Consider the following 13586-nt stretch of genomic DNA (forward strand, 5'->3'; position numbering starts at 1 on the left):
TTTATGGTCTGCAAAGTAATTTGGTGGCAGTGGGGTAAATGTAGTGGATGGAGTAAAAAACACAATATGTAGTGGTCCTTGCATGAAGCAGCATTAATACTTGGGTAAGTACAGTGCTTGAGTTAGTCTCCATCACTTCCCTGTCAAAGTGATGAAGGATAAGTGTGTGTGTGTGTGTGTGTGTGTGTGTGTGTGTGTGTGTGTGTGTGTGTGTGTGAGTCCGTGAGGAAGCGCTGTTGAATGCCAGTCGGTCCCAGCGCGTCGTGCTACAAAGTCACCTGAGCGACACACCTGCCACCGAGCTGAATAGACCCAGGTCCCCACTGCGCATGCTCCGCCAACTCAAGGGCTACACTGTCATGGCGCTGACGAGCTGAAGCTACCGGGGTAGATCAGGAAGAGAAATGCAGCGCAGCTGGGTGAACGGTGACATTTAAGCAAGTCTGTGGAGTTTGCCGGGGAGGACCGAGCGGACCTCCGTCCTTCGTCGACTTCCTCCGGAGCTGCCGGCGGACTTGCCCCCTCCAGTTTGTGAGTTTTCGCTCCTGCCAGGCGCGCTACCTGTCAAGTGTCTGGACTCAGTGACAATAGCAACTTCCACTGCTGTGCGGAGGCATTAAAGTCACCGTATCCTCGTTTGCCGTTTGACCGAGCGGCGGGGGAAGAGACACCAGGTTAAGGGGGCGAGCTCTGCCTCACCTGCTCCTCTCCTCGTTACCTGCAGCACACTTCCAGCACGGCTTTTTTTAACAGCATTAATCCATCCGTCTGCTATCAAGTTACGGACCAGGGGGGAGAGACAGAGAGAGAGAGAGAGAGAGAGGAGTAGTTCACTGTGGAGCGAAGCGGTGACATTTCCAGCCTCGCAGTGTGTCAGCGGCTAAAATCCTGTTGCCTACTTTCGAGGCTCATTCGTAAAAACTGTCTTGGATGGGGAGGAAAACGTTTGGTCTGTGTGCCTGTAGACTGTCAACAACTCAGCTGAAGGGGAGATAGATCCCTTTTTTTTTCTCCCCCCCCTCCGACGTCGGCTGCACTGTCACCATCGGGAGGTGAACAGGTGCCTTACCTGTGAACGCCACCTGTCCCGTCCCCTTGCTTCCTTTTAGCAATGGCTAGCGAGGAGACGGCGGGCGCCGCGCAGCCAGGTGATGGGAAGGACGGGAGACCGGGCGCCATGGCGCTCAACCCCGGAGTGCCCATCCGGGGGATAAGGATGAAATTCGCCGTGCTCGCCGGCCTGGTGGAAGTTGGGGAAGTTTCCAACCGAGACATTGTGGAGACGGTGTTCAACCTGGTAAGCTGATTATGAGAGCTCAGGATAGGCCTGAGGTAGCCCTGTCACACTGTTGGCACTGACACCTAATTTATCGTTTGCAAAGAGTCTGACATCATCCCTCATCTGCATGAAAAGGCGTCGATGATCTAGGAGTGTTTTTGTTGTTGTTGTTGTTTAAGTGGAGATTAAGAGGTTTAGTGGATCGACTTAAGCACCAGTTGTCTCATTGTGACTTTATGGCCCACATTGGAAACTGGCATGAGTCACCTGCTAAATTACCTTTTTCACTAGTTGCCCTGATCGTCCTTGCTGACCTCATTTCAAACAGCATTACTTTATTTATTGTGTTTTTAATGGTCCTGGTCTGCAGCTTTAAGTGTCAGGACTACTGTGGTGCCTTCACGCAGGCTTTAATATTGTGCCACACTTCTTTAGTAGCCTATTTTCCCCCCACTTATTTTTTTAAAAATTAGACTATATTTAAATGACGTGTCTCGGTACTGCACGTACATAACATGTAATAATTAGGTTTGCACAAATGGAAAACACACCGCTCCTCATCTTTTAATTAAATATGACACGAAGACAAACGTCTGAAGAATCATCACGGCAGAAAAGCTGTTGAAAGCAAATCAGCTGCTGCTTTTTTATTTTTTTGTGTGTGACATATCCAGGTCAGGCAGTGTGTGTGTGTGTGTGTGTGCCTTATCTGTCTACTACCTGTTGGCCACCCTGAAGTCCTTACACAGCTGTCTGCAGCGTTGATGGCCCCTTTGGCTGCCCGACGTGTTGTGAAATGACTTTGCAGCTCCTGCACGAGAATGAATGAAACTACCGGTTAACAAGGAAGTTTAGCGTGAAGGAGAGAGCAGTGCCCAACCAGAGCTCGGCCGGTTGGGTAGGAGGAAGAGCGAGAGAGGGAGGAAAGGTGAAGGTGGAACCTGCAAAACTGCTTTGTCACTGTGGCAACACAATGGACTCCTTTTTTTTTTTTTGGACAGGGAGGCTCATCCTCCATGTCCGTAGTCACTTAAATTTGTGACAACCCCCACAGTGGAGGCAAGTGAAACTGGAGTAGAGTTACTTCTCACGAGGCTGTTGCACAGCTAAACACAAGAGCCTTCCATCATCTGAAGAGAGAGAGAGAGAGAGACAACCACTTCTATCAAAAAAAGTTGCAGGTTAATCATCAACTAATGGTTTTGATGATGTGGTTCCTCAGTCAGCTGCAACTTTATTGCATATACTAATAAACAAGATGGAGCTTTTTTTAAAAAAAAAAAATAAGGCAGGAATTAAGCTGTAAGGTCAGAACTTTGCAAATGGCTCATGATTGTTAAGAGTTGGTGTTTTGTGCTCATGATCTGGTTACATTTAGGCACCAAAAACTCTTAGTTAGCATTAGAAGATCATGTTTTTGCTTAAAACACCGGTTCTGGTTGGCACATGCAAGGCTAGAGATATCATCAGAAACGCCTGGTTTTGTCTCGACTTCCTGTCAAAAATATCCAGCTTCCGTCAGCACAAACATGGATGGAAGTTGTTGTTGTTGTTGTCATTTTTATTATCATTATTAAGAGTCAGGAAAAACAATGTTAACAGTGATTTTTAGATGGAAGATTTGTTTTTCCACTTGCACAGACTACTAATTATTATATGTCTTTTGCATTTTCTACCTGGAGACGTCATTATTGTGGTGCAGAAATGAGCTGGAGAGACAGCCTGGCATATGTTTTTGACAGGAATATCAGTGCTGCAGCAGCTCTGCCTGTGTCACTGGGACTCCATGTTTGGCGCGGTCAGTGTCATTTTAGGGCTTTGAGAAATGGCACCATGCATTTCATTATGCTCGCCACCCTCCGCACTCTGTCTCTCACGCCCTCCGCGTCCTCTGCTCACCCCTCCACCCGGCTGATAATGTGATTTACTATATATCGGCCAGATTCTTCTTTTATCCCCCACCTCTTCTTCTCTCTTTTGCAGCCTTCTTCAGTCCTACAATGTGTTTGGTCAACAACATAGTTTTCTCAACACATGGGACCTAATGTGACCCAGAACAGTATTTGTCATGGCTCGTGACACATGTGCTGGGGGTTAATAACACCAGCATGCCCTTGTTTTAAAGAAAGCAGCCCATTATATCCCGTTTGTTTTTGCCTGGAGTCGCTAAAGAGGGAATAAGAGTGTATCTCATAGTCTCATTTTGTCAAGGAAGCTGTACCTCACAGTACACATTTCTGTCTCGGAACATCTGGTCCATGCCAGCTGGGTATCTATATAAGGTGCTACAGTAAATCTGCTTTAGTTAAAAGTGGAAGTAAAGCTTAGGAAACCAGAGAATGGCATCCTCTTTTTATAATAACATGAACATCTCTTAATATTAGCAGGTGTCCATAATGTTTTTACTGGTTTTGATTAAAAGAAATGGTAATTATCTGTGTGATGGACTGTAGTTAAAGACTATCTTGCATACTACTACACAGCGCTGCTTTACTAGAGGCATTGAATTTCACAACATTTTTCCTAAATTTCGATTTAGCTTTTCATGCATTAAAACCGAGTACAGGTGCAGTAGTTCACACTTCAAGATATGGCATTTTTACAGCTTTTTTCCCCCAGTGGCTGATTAAATTAAATGTCAGGTTTACACACAGCCTCCCTCAGTAAATTTGGCATTTTTGCTGCATAGGAGGACAATGTAGGGAAAGTTGGACCTTCTTTTACGTAACCTTCTAGTTGTGTATTATTCAGGCCCTTATAGACCTGTATTTGTCCACCCACACAGGTGTTGTCACTTATGTTGTCTGATTAGACCTCTTCCCAGGTCTGTGTGGGTGTGTATAAACAACAAAGCACAGCTCCATCACCCTTCAACCCGAATTGAGGTCCATTCAGCCGGAGTAATTGAAATCACCTGTGTGGTTTTACTGGGCCTTTAAGATTTCATTTATCACAGTATTTAACACGGTTTTGGTCATTGTAGGATAAGAAAGAAAGTTCAATGAAAACACTACTATTCACACAATGACACTGACACAAGGCTGCACTCAGTTTATAATAAAAAAGCTCTTTAAGGGCATATTTTTTTTCTCTTTTGACCTTTTGAGAGTAGCAATAAGCAATGGTTCTGTGTTTTACACAGAATCAGAAGGACTAATAACTATGTGAAAGGGCTACTTCCAATTCCACTGAGAATCAATGCCCTACTTCTCAGCACAATGCAGCTTTCTATCACAGTGATCTAATTGTTGAGATTGTGGCACCTAAAAAAAAAAAAAGCCCAAACCACACTGATTCAGATAAAAATATTTGGTCGCAGCTCCTACCACACAGGATCACCCAAACTGATTATACATCATGCTTCCTGCAAGTTAGCAGTGAACAAAGTTGAACATCTAGCAAGCCAGAGACCTATTTTTGGCTGCTCGTCAGACTTCAAGTCCAATGGTCACTGGTGTTTTGGTTCGGTCTGCCAGCTCTTGAGAAAAATATCTGGGAAACTTGGGCTTGGTAAATGTTTGACTCTCTTCACCAGTCACTTGTTCACTACATTTTTCAAGGCATGCAGCATGCAGTCGGTTTGTGTGAGCTACTGTGTTGTAAGTGGCTGGCCACAGATTTACAGGAAGCAGCATTGTTTCTTTTGTCTGGCTAACGAAAACAATATGCTGAAAGCTGCAAGGAGCTGCAGACGAGGGTGTTAATTCTCAGTTGGGCTGTCTGCAGCAAATGCTACTGATTGATGCATCCGTTTACTCTGATGTCACGTTTAGTCAGCACTGAGGCGCTGTTAGCAAGTGAACTGTTAGCAGGCAGCTGAAAGTGCGTAACATAAAATGACCACGCCATATGTGGGATTAAAAAAAGGCGAGACAGAACTAAGTTTCCACACAACAACGTTAGGGCGTTTGGGTCTGTTTGATTAATGTGGAAGGACAGGAGAATAAACATTAGATAAACATGACGCTCAATGGTCAATTAAAGTCCTTATTTACTCCACTGAGATCTTCTTCTGCTGTATAAACTGTGTACTGTGTATGCTGATAGTTGAGATTGTGTTGATATTTGGGGCAACTGGGGCTCAGGTGGTAGAGTTGGTCGTCGACTAATTGGAAGGTCAGTCGTTTGCCTGGGCTCCGGCTGCATGACGAAGTGTCCTGGGGAAAACACACTGAATCCCAAATTGCTCCCGACTTGATGAGTCAATGTGTGAACGGCTATATATCGTCGGGCACCTTGGATGGAAAGCACTGTTGTGCGTGTTGGCACCTTGCAATGCAGCATCAGTGTAAGAATATGTAAATATGGCATGTTTTCAGCAGCTTTTATAAATGCAAGTCTATTTACAGTGAGGATCCACTACACAAACCATGCATGGTGCAAGGTTATTGGTGCATCGTGATCTTTTGTGCATGGTTTGTTTTATTGACGTTGTGTGTATTTAAAAAAAAAACAAACAAAAACAATATAAGTTAAATAATTACTCAGTCTTCCAGGACTCTGTAAACCACTGACTGAATGTAAAGCTGCCAGACTTGCAGGCTCATGGCTCCTCTGTCGGGTGACACTGGAGATGAGTGAGTGTGGGGAGAGGAATGTAACTTTGGCTAAACTTATAATCAGGGTCCTAGTGTTGGATGTCTAATTCATATATTCTTCTCTCTTTTGAGCTACTGAACATGTAACTGCCAGTCTAAAACTAAATATATATATAAAAATTAGGCTGAGCTATAGCTTATAAGTCCTCCTATGTTTCTGGCATGTAAATATTTCATGTTATATGCTGGTTTTTAGTTTCCTTTGTGAAGGGGCTCTGCAGACAGTGTGGACACCTTAGTTTGTTGTACCTTTCAGCCTTGCTTTTTCTGTTCATCATATTTGTTCAGTATTATTTTAAGGAATCATTCTTCAGCGGAACATGCACGGTATCTGTTTGATGGTGAGTTGCGTGCCCACTTTATCTTGCGATCATACTGATGTTGACACAGAGGATCCTCCTTTGAGATAGTCTGTCATAAGCGAAATTAATTGTTCTAAGCTGCATCTTCCTTGTGCTTCTTTAAATAGTCTGCTTCGTACCTTTCCTGCACACCACTGCAGGGGAGAATCATGCAAAGTGGCTGTGCTTTGGAATTTATTATGTATCAGGTTTTGAAATCGTGAAATTGATTTTTTTTTTTTTTACTAGCGTTATCTTTTAGGTTTAGCATATGTAGGGTATTTTTAACTTTACCAAGAAGAAACTAAAGATGGCTGCATAGATTGTGAGAGTTTTAAAGCCCAAGGTTTCATACACCACTTTTGTCATTTTTGAAGACCTAAAAGGCAAATTAATGTATTTTCCCATTCATACATGTTGGCAACTGGCCCTGAAGATGGGTTATGGTTGTATGTGTTAAAGTGTTTTGTGATTCAGGTTAAAAAAAAAAAAAGTGGCCTTTCAAATCAATAACCACTTCACTAACATTTGAGCTTTGACCCTGATGATTGAGCTCGCAGCTTCTTTTTAATTCCCTGCCCATGTGCATATGATGTCGAGAGGAATGCAACAGACACACAAGACACTATCCCTGCAGTTGCACACAATAACACAAGCGATGGGGCGATCCTTGTCCTCTCTCCAGGCATGCTTTGCCCTCTCTGGCAGTAACAAAGAGCCCTCTAATCTGACACATGAATGAAACTCTATCTGCTTCTCTCAGTTATCTGTCGCATCAGCCCAATTCCACGGTCACACCTTTTCCCTCTTTCTCCACTGGTGCCGAAGCAGTTTGAAGCCCTTGAGGGCAGTTGTCTTTACCTTTTTAATGCTTGTTGTTTCTGTAAGTGACCTTCTTTTTTTTATTTCCCAAAACAAATGCCTTGGCCTCATTATGGCTCTAACATCTTATTGACAGTTATTGCAATGTCAACACAGCGAGCCTCTTGAGGGTGAGCGCACAGGTTTGACCGGCCAGCATGCTGCTTGAACTGGTTCCAAATGACCAACACTTGGAGTGCCCCTGCTTTCTGCTTACTATACAGGTTAAGCAGAAAAGAGACACTCCAGTCATGGTGTGTCATTATTCAGCCCCCGAGCAGATCAGATAATGTACCCGTCATCATCACCTGCTGTGTGCTGACAAACAAGCAGAGGCCCTCTGGGGAAAAAGCTGAGTGTCAACTAAGAGACTGTAAGATCTTAGGGAACACATATTTTGAGATGTTAATGTGAAAAAAAAACTGAACATACACTATTTGAGGATAACTCTGTGTGGTTGTATTCTATATTTTCCAAATTCAACAGAATCACAGTATGTTTGTTTTCACGTCAGCCTGTTTCCATATGACACTAGCTCAAAGGATTGTTTTGTCTTTTCCATCCTAGTTGCAAAGGACATAGAAAAACGTGATGTGTTTTAGGGTGAGGGTTATTTTCTGCTGTCACTTTGACACAGCACAGTATAATTATTAAGCTTTATTGTTTATACGTGTTTCAACCCAATAAACACAATTCTAATTATTTGCTTGAGTTCAGTGCACTTATTTATAGACTTAATTATTTTGTTCACTTAATTGTAGACTAATTGGGTTGTTTGTATAGTTATTAAACATGGCAGATAAATACAAGACAGACATTATGCTTTCCAAAGTGTCAGCAGAGTCACAGCCCTGTAGACTGAATCACATCTGTTGATGACGTGAAAGTCTGGGTAAAAGGAATAACTACCAATTTGTATTATTATTAGGGGACAAACCATCAAGCAAAGAGTACAACTTGTTTAATTATGGCGTTTTTTTTTTTTAAATCCGTGGCTTGGTATTATTGGCTTTCAATAAATTGGTGAAGCCAAATTCTCCTAATGAGTACTGTCTCTCCCACTCTCTGTTCACAGCAGTCGGCTTCAATTCTCCTTTTCAAGCCTGGTCAATTTACTAAGTGTTAACTGAAGGATTAACCAGTCACAAATCATTTCTCTGCATGTGTCTGCTTCCTGCAGCGACATGCTCAGTTTTTAGGAAACAGGGCCATAATGTAATCTGCTTCTTGGCCCTACAGCTCCCCTCTTATTGTTTCTTCTATAAACAGTGCCAGCTAACAAAGCCAGTTTAACAGAGCGCTACTGGGAAGCTGGGAACAGGAACTGTTGGTGTACACTGTCAGTTACCAAAAGTCTGTTAATTAAACTGGTTCTCCAGAAACGGCCACAAGGGAGATTTAGGAACCACTCACTTAGATGTAAATGAACGCTGTACCTATCAAAGAATAGTCACACATGTATTTTGGTATGACTGCTTCCCTAGAAGAAATTATTATTATATTGGATATCGACCGATCGATCTATAGAGATATAGAGATAGATATATTGTTATTATTGTATTAGATTAGGCAGATGACCAATTTGCTTAATCTTTCTGGACTGACACCTGAAAAGTGACGGCTGACGTAATCTTTGCTCGTGACTTTACAGCAAAGAGGCCTTGACCTTCTTGTCAGTCCATTTGTCGTATTCTGTCTTCCACAACTATGTTAATGTTAGCGAAGATTGGAAATGCACCTCTGTTGGCAGCAGCATGCCAGTCAGTACCTGGGTGAAATGATGTTTCTTTGGAGCCGTGTTAGCCATGTTTGGTGATTCGAGGTTTCACCTGAAAGAGTGCTTCATCATGGTTGTCGATCAACCAGCTTTGCTTTCCCATGTGATTGTTTTGCCTTCTATGTATGACTGTCTCCTACAAAAAGCACAAACTTGTAGTCTGTCAAAGACTGAATGTCGTTCTCTGCTGCAGCCCCATTTTGACTTTGTTTTCACACAGTCTTACCTAGTGCAACTTTAAGTACACACACACACACACACACAGACACATGCACACACAGACACATGCACACACAAGGTACACCTCACTGAACTCTTGCATCATCCCAGCCATCAGTTTCAGCTACTTATTTAAGTCAAGTCAACAGTGGCACTAGGGACCTCTCTCTGAATTAATTTTCCCAAAACTTTCCATAGAATCTGTCACAGGCTAGTGAGGAGTTGTTGTTCCCTCAGTTTAGATCTGTTGTATGCCCCAGGGTCTGATGCACCCAATCAATTCTCAGCCCAACTCCAAAGGGAAATGTCTCGGGGCACCTGATGCCAAAACTGCCTTAAATGACTGGACTGGAACATTTCTGCTTGACTTTGTAAGTGAGTCACTTAAAACACATCCTAAATATCACTTCACACATAACAAATCTGTTTTTATTCAGCTCCTGTGATACACTCTTGTGATGCTGTCACCAATGAGCTGGCAGTTTTGGTGTTTTTTTTTTTTTTTTCATACACAAACTTGTTCGGCAATACCCACAGCACAGCTCTGGCTAAAGTCAAAGAAAACGATCCGCTACTCTTTGTCCAGAGTTCCTGCAATTCCAATTATTGTAATGTTGTAGCTGTGTGGGTTGTGCTATTCTGTGTACAGATCCCTGACCGTCTGAGTTTAGCTGACTGACCCATAAACTGAAACTCACTCAAAATTTATGTTCTCCTGCTGAGACATGAATGGCATTTATTTTTGTTTGAGCACATCGGTTCAAAGTCTGTGTATTTTTCCATCCCACAGCAGCACTTGTACTTGGGTGCATAACTTTATATTTGACCTGGGTCATGAAGCTCACTGCTGTTTTATTTGAATGAAGACAATGTGCATTCACTCACAGGGTATGTCAACTGTGAAAAAATGTACCCACTGACTAATATCACACACTGTTGAAACACATGCACACACCATGCAGACATCAATCCTGCCAGCTTAATGTGCTAAGCATGGTGCTTAAATTGACATGCTGGAACACTGGTGCAGAGCTTTTGGCTAAACTGGAGGCAATATTAACCCCCTGGCCCGCTATCTTCTCTTCACAGTAGGGGGTGTAATGATATGCTAATAATGCTCACTCGCTTGCCAGCTTTCAGTGTTGGATGCTGAAAAATGTGTGAATATTAAAACATAATATGAAAAGCTGCTCTTTTTTATAAGACGAATGAGCCTTAAGGTATTGGCTCACCTGAGTCCCGGTGGGGGAGTTTGCTCCAGTGAAAACACAATATAATTGTTAAGTGAGATCGCTGAAGCTTGTAACAGGTTTAACACAGAGTGACACACATTTTTTTTTTCCTCTGTAGTGTTCTTGTATCTCCACTTTTTACCTGTTTTACTCTGATTGGGAATTTGGCAAGTTGTCTTCATATGATCCAGCACAGCCTGGAAACTTGTGCTTTATATTTTTCAAATGAAATTCATTTTTATTGCAATAATCATTGTCTTTCAGTGTAGGGCTTGATGCCAGACCCCTGCAACCTTTACTCCAGTTGATTAAATCAATTTTGTTATGATTTTTGTACATCTTTACAGCAAGCAACATCTATAAAACAGGAGCTGTGAGAGCCTGTGGAATAATGACTGCACTAAGCTTGTCTTTTGAAGTAGTACATGAACTGTAGGTTTTTTTTTTTTATTGAATACTGACTGCCTCCATGGTGTTGGTCTGAGAGCATTTTTTTGTTAAGTCGGCTATCTAGTAATTATTATGGATTTCCCATGGCATGGCTTTTCGTCTGTCCACACTAATAAAAATATTGTTTATTTTGTAAGAATGTGAAATAAAAAGGCACATTTTGGCCAAGTATTTAGATTTCTTTGCCAGCCCCCACAGTGCTGACCCTCGGGCAGATGAAGTTGTTAATAGCAAATACTTTGTCGAGTCCATAACGTGCCGCAGGCATGGGACAGTTGGATACTCTTGAAATCCTGCCATCCTCTTAGCTTTATGATTTCAGAGATGCATTGAAACTACTGTATATATTACCACAAACAAATGCGCCTTTGTCTTACACTGCTGCTGCTGCTGAATACTGACACAATAGTGACCATTTAGTTTTTTTTCCCCTCCCTGCTCATAAGCAAATGCTCTAGTTGCAGCCTTGCCTGTGGCGTATTCGTCTGTATTAGTCCTGAGATACACTGCATGATTCTACTCTTCCGCCTCCAGCCCTTGTTTGTCTGGTAATTTAGTCTGTCCATGCATATAAGTCTGCTATATTTGTGTGATAGAACTGGCATGTTGAAACTGGGTTCGATTGAGGTCGGGTTAGACTCACATTGGTAGAGAAACCACACCCTTTTGATCGCATGCATTGTGTATACAGGCTTTACCTGCAGATCTACAGTGTGTGTGTGTGTGTGTAAAACCAGATGGCACAACAATCAAAATGTGGCTTGAAATTTGAGGGTGTGATTGTGTGAGCTTGTACTGGGGCCTGGTGATCGATGGCTAAGATTATGTGTCGACAGAAAGAGGTCTGTGTGCCAAACCTAGCCCTCTGCCGAATTTATTTGGTCACAATATAATCTGACATTTTCCTCAGTGTGCTACATCAAAACTTTATCATGTGTCAGAAATGTAATCTAGATATAACAGTGTAGATATAAAGCCTAGCACAGTTGATGGCGGCCCAGGCTCCTTGGCCTTCTTTGCTGAGCCATTCAGAGATTCATGTGCATTTTTTGGTGATTCAGCTTTTTGCTAGAATTTTTGAGCCTGTGTTGTCATTGTGCTTTACAAATAAAGTCTGATTTATTGATTTACAAGACTGACGAGCTAATATCTGACAGGGATATAGGTTTAGGCGAGCATGCTGTACAGACCCAAGGTTGCAGTGAAGCTATGGCAAGAATTTGGACACTTTCATGAATCTATTTTATTACCAAAGAATGAAAATAATACTCAAATAGTTAAACATGCATAACTTGGGCTGTGTTCAGACTGCTAGACCATATCTGTCTTTATTGGCATTTCCGGATTGAATTTAGAGCACATGAAAAGCTATTTTGCAACTGGAACCAAACCAAATTTTGAGCTGGTTCGAAATGTGATTCAAATCAGGCTTTTCCTCAGTCCAGACGCTTTGGCCGCTCCCATCAGATTTAAAAGTGTACTTTACGTCACTCCCAGCGTGACACACAAGGATGCCAAATCCAGACTCAGGGAAGTGCATCAGAGCAGCTACGACATGGAGAACAGCAGTCCGTGCACAAGCTCGCTGACATGAATTCTCAGCTATGTCTTGAAAGCGTGACTGTTTGTTTCATACTTCTGTGTTGAAAGCTGCGTCACCACCATATGTAGTTACAGGTGCCTAAGTTGTTACCACAGCAACCTATGGATCTGATCATAATATATATAAAATATACAAATATTAGTGTCGACATCTGTCTTTTAAGATATGATTTCCCTGCAGTCTGAACGTAGCCATAGAAGCTTGTATCCTCACCGTAGCACTAACTCTATGTTGGCTCTCCAGTGAACATTGGCTGAACCTGACTGTCAACCCCTAGATGGTTCCCTCTCTACCCTTGACCTGCTTTCACACTCTCTGCATCAGCAACTCATCTGTTGCCAAGGTCTGGCATGCAACCAGTAGGGAATACAAGCAACACATAAGAGATGCAGCCCATAAATAAATACTGCGCAATCAAATGTGAAACACTGTTTACTGTTGAAAATGTTCTGGTTCTGTCTCAGTAGCTTGGAGGGGGATTTTTGATCAGACATTTTTTTTTTTGCCAAACCACCAAGGTCTTTCTTCTTCGTCTCTAAACTTTATGTCACACAGTTACACACTGCAAGTTGATTAGTTTTATTTTCAACTTTTAGACATTTTTTACCCAAGTTAAACTTTTGTATAAATCTTTGCCATGTCACGCAAACCATAAGAAGAAGCTGTCCACTTCCTGGATGTTGTAATATTGGCATAATGTCAGTCAATTAAATCGTAAATGATTTCAAAGTAAATAAGTTTCACCTTGTACATTTTTTTTGCCTCGTAAACAGCAGAGCTTTGCTCCCGTTATTCATACTTAACTCAATGTCAAGTTATTCTTACCTGAAGTTTACTTTAATGTTTTTGATCTGGCAGGGTCACATTGATTTTTCAGTATCAAGTGAACTGGACTGTTTGAAAGAGAAATGAAAAAGGTTTTTCTCAATATTTTCCCACAATGGCGATGTCTACTTCGACAAAACTGTACAACTTTTGACTTTATTGTATTACAGTATTTATTATACAATACAAAATATTCTTCAAGCATATTCATTTACATAAAAAATAAGAAAGTTTGGATTTCTGTAATGCGCCCCCTCTGAAAGATCATTTCTTGCTTGGATTGCATTTCCCTGAAGTACCAGGCTCTGTTTTAGTAGGAGGAGGAGGAGGAGGAGGATGTGCGAAGGTTGTGGAAGGTGGAGGAGTGTGCACACTGCGGAGCCTAAATTAATGAACTTGTC

At 42.1% G+C, this 13586-nt stretch overlaps 1 protein-coding gene across 3 annotated transcripts in view; it reads left to right on the top strand.

Annotated features, from left to right (window-relative positions):
- Positions 1-309: 309 nt before the first annotated feature.
- Positions 310-13586, top strand: part of lrba (LPS responsive beige-like anchor protein) — a 189787-nt gene continuing 176510 nt past the window's right edge. For all 3 annotated transcript variants that reach the window (XM_037098981.1, XM_037098998.1, XM_037098989.1), the window contains exon 1: positions 310-1297. In XM_037098981.1, the coding sequence (XP_036954876.1) occupies positions 1112-1297 (186 nt within the window). In that variant the 5' untranslated portion in view covers positions 310-1111. The remainder of the gene's footprint in view (positions 1298-13586) is intronic.

The sequence above is a fragment of the Acanthopagrus latus genome, chromosome 1 (genome assembly GCF_904848185.1).
Source record: "Acanthopagrus latus isolate v.2019 chromosome 1, fAcaLat1.1, whole genome shotgun sequence".
Classification (NCBI taxonomy): Eukaryota; Metazoa; Chordata; class Actinopteri; order Spariformes; family Sparidae; genus Acanthopagrus; species Acanthopagrus latus.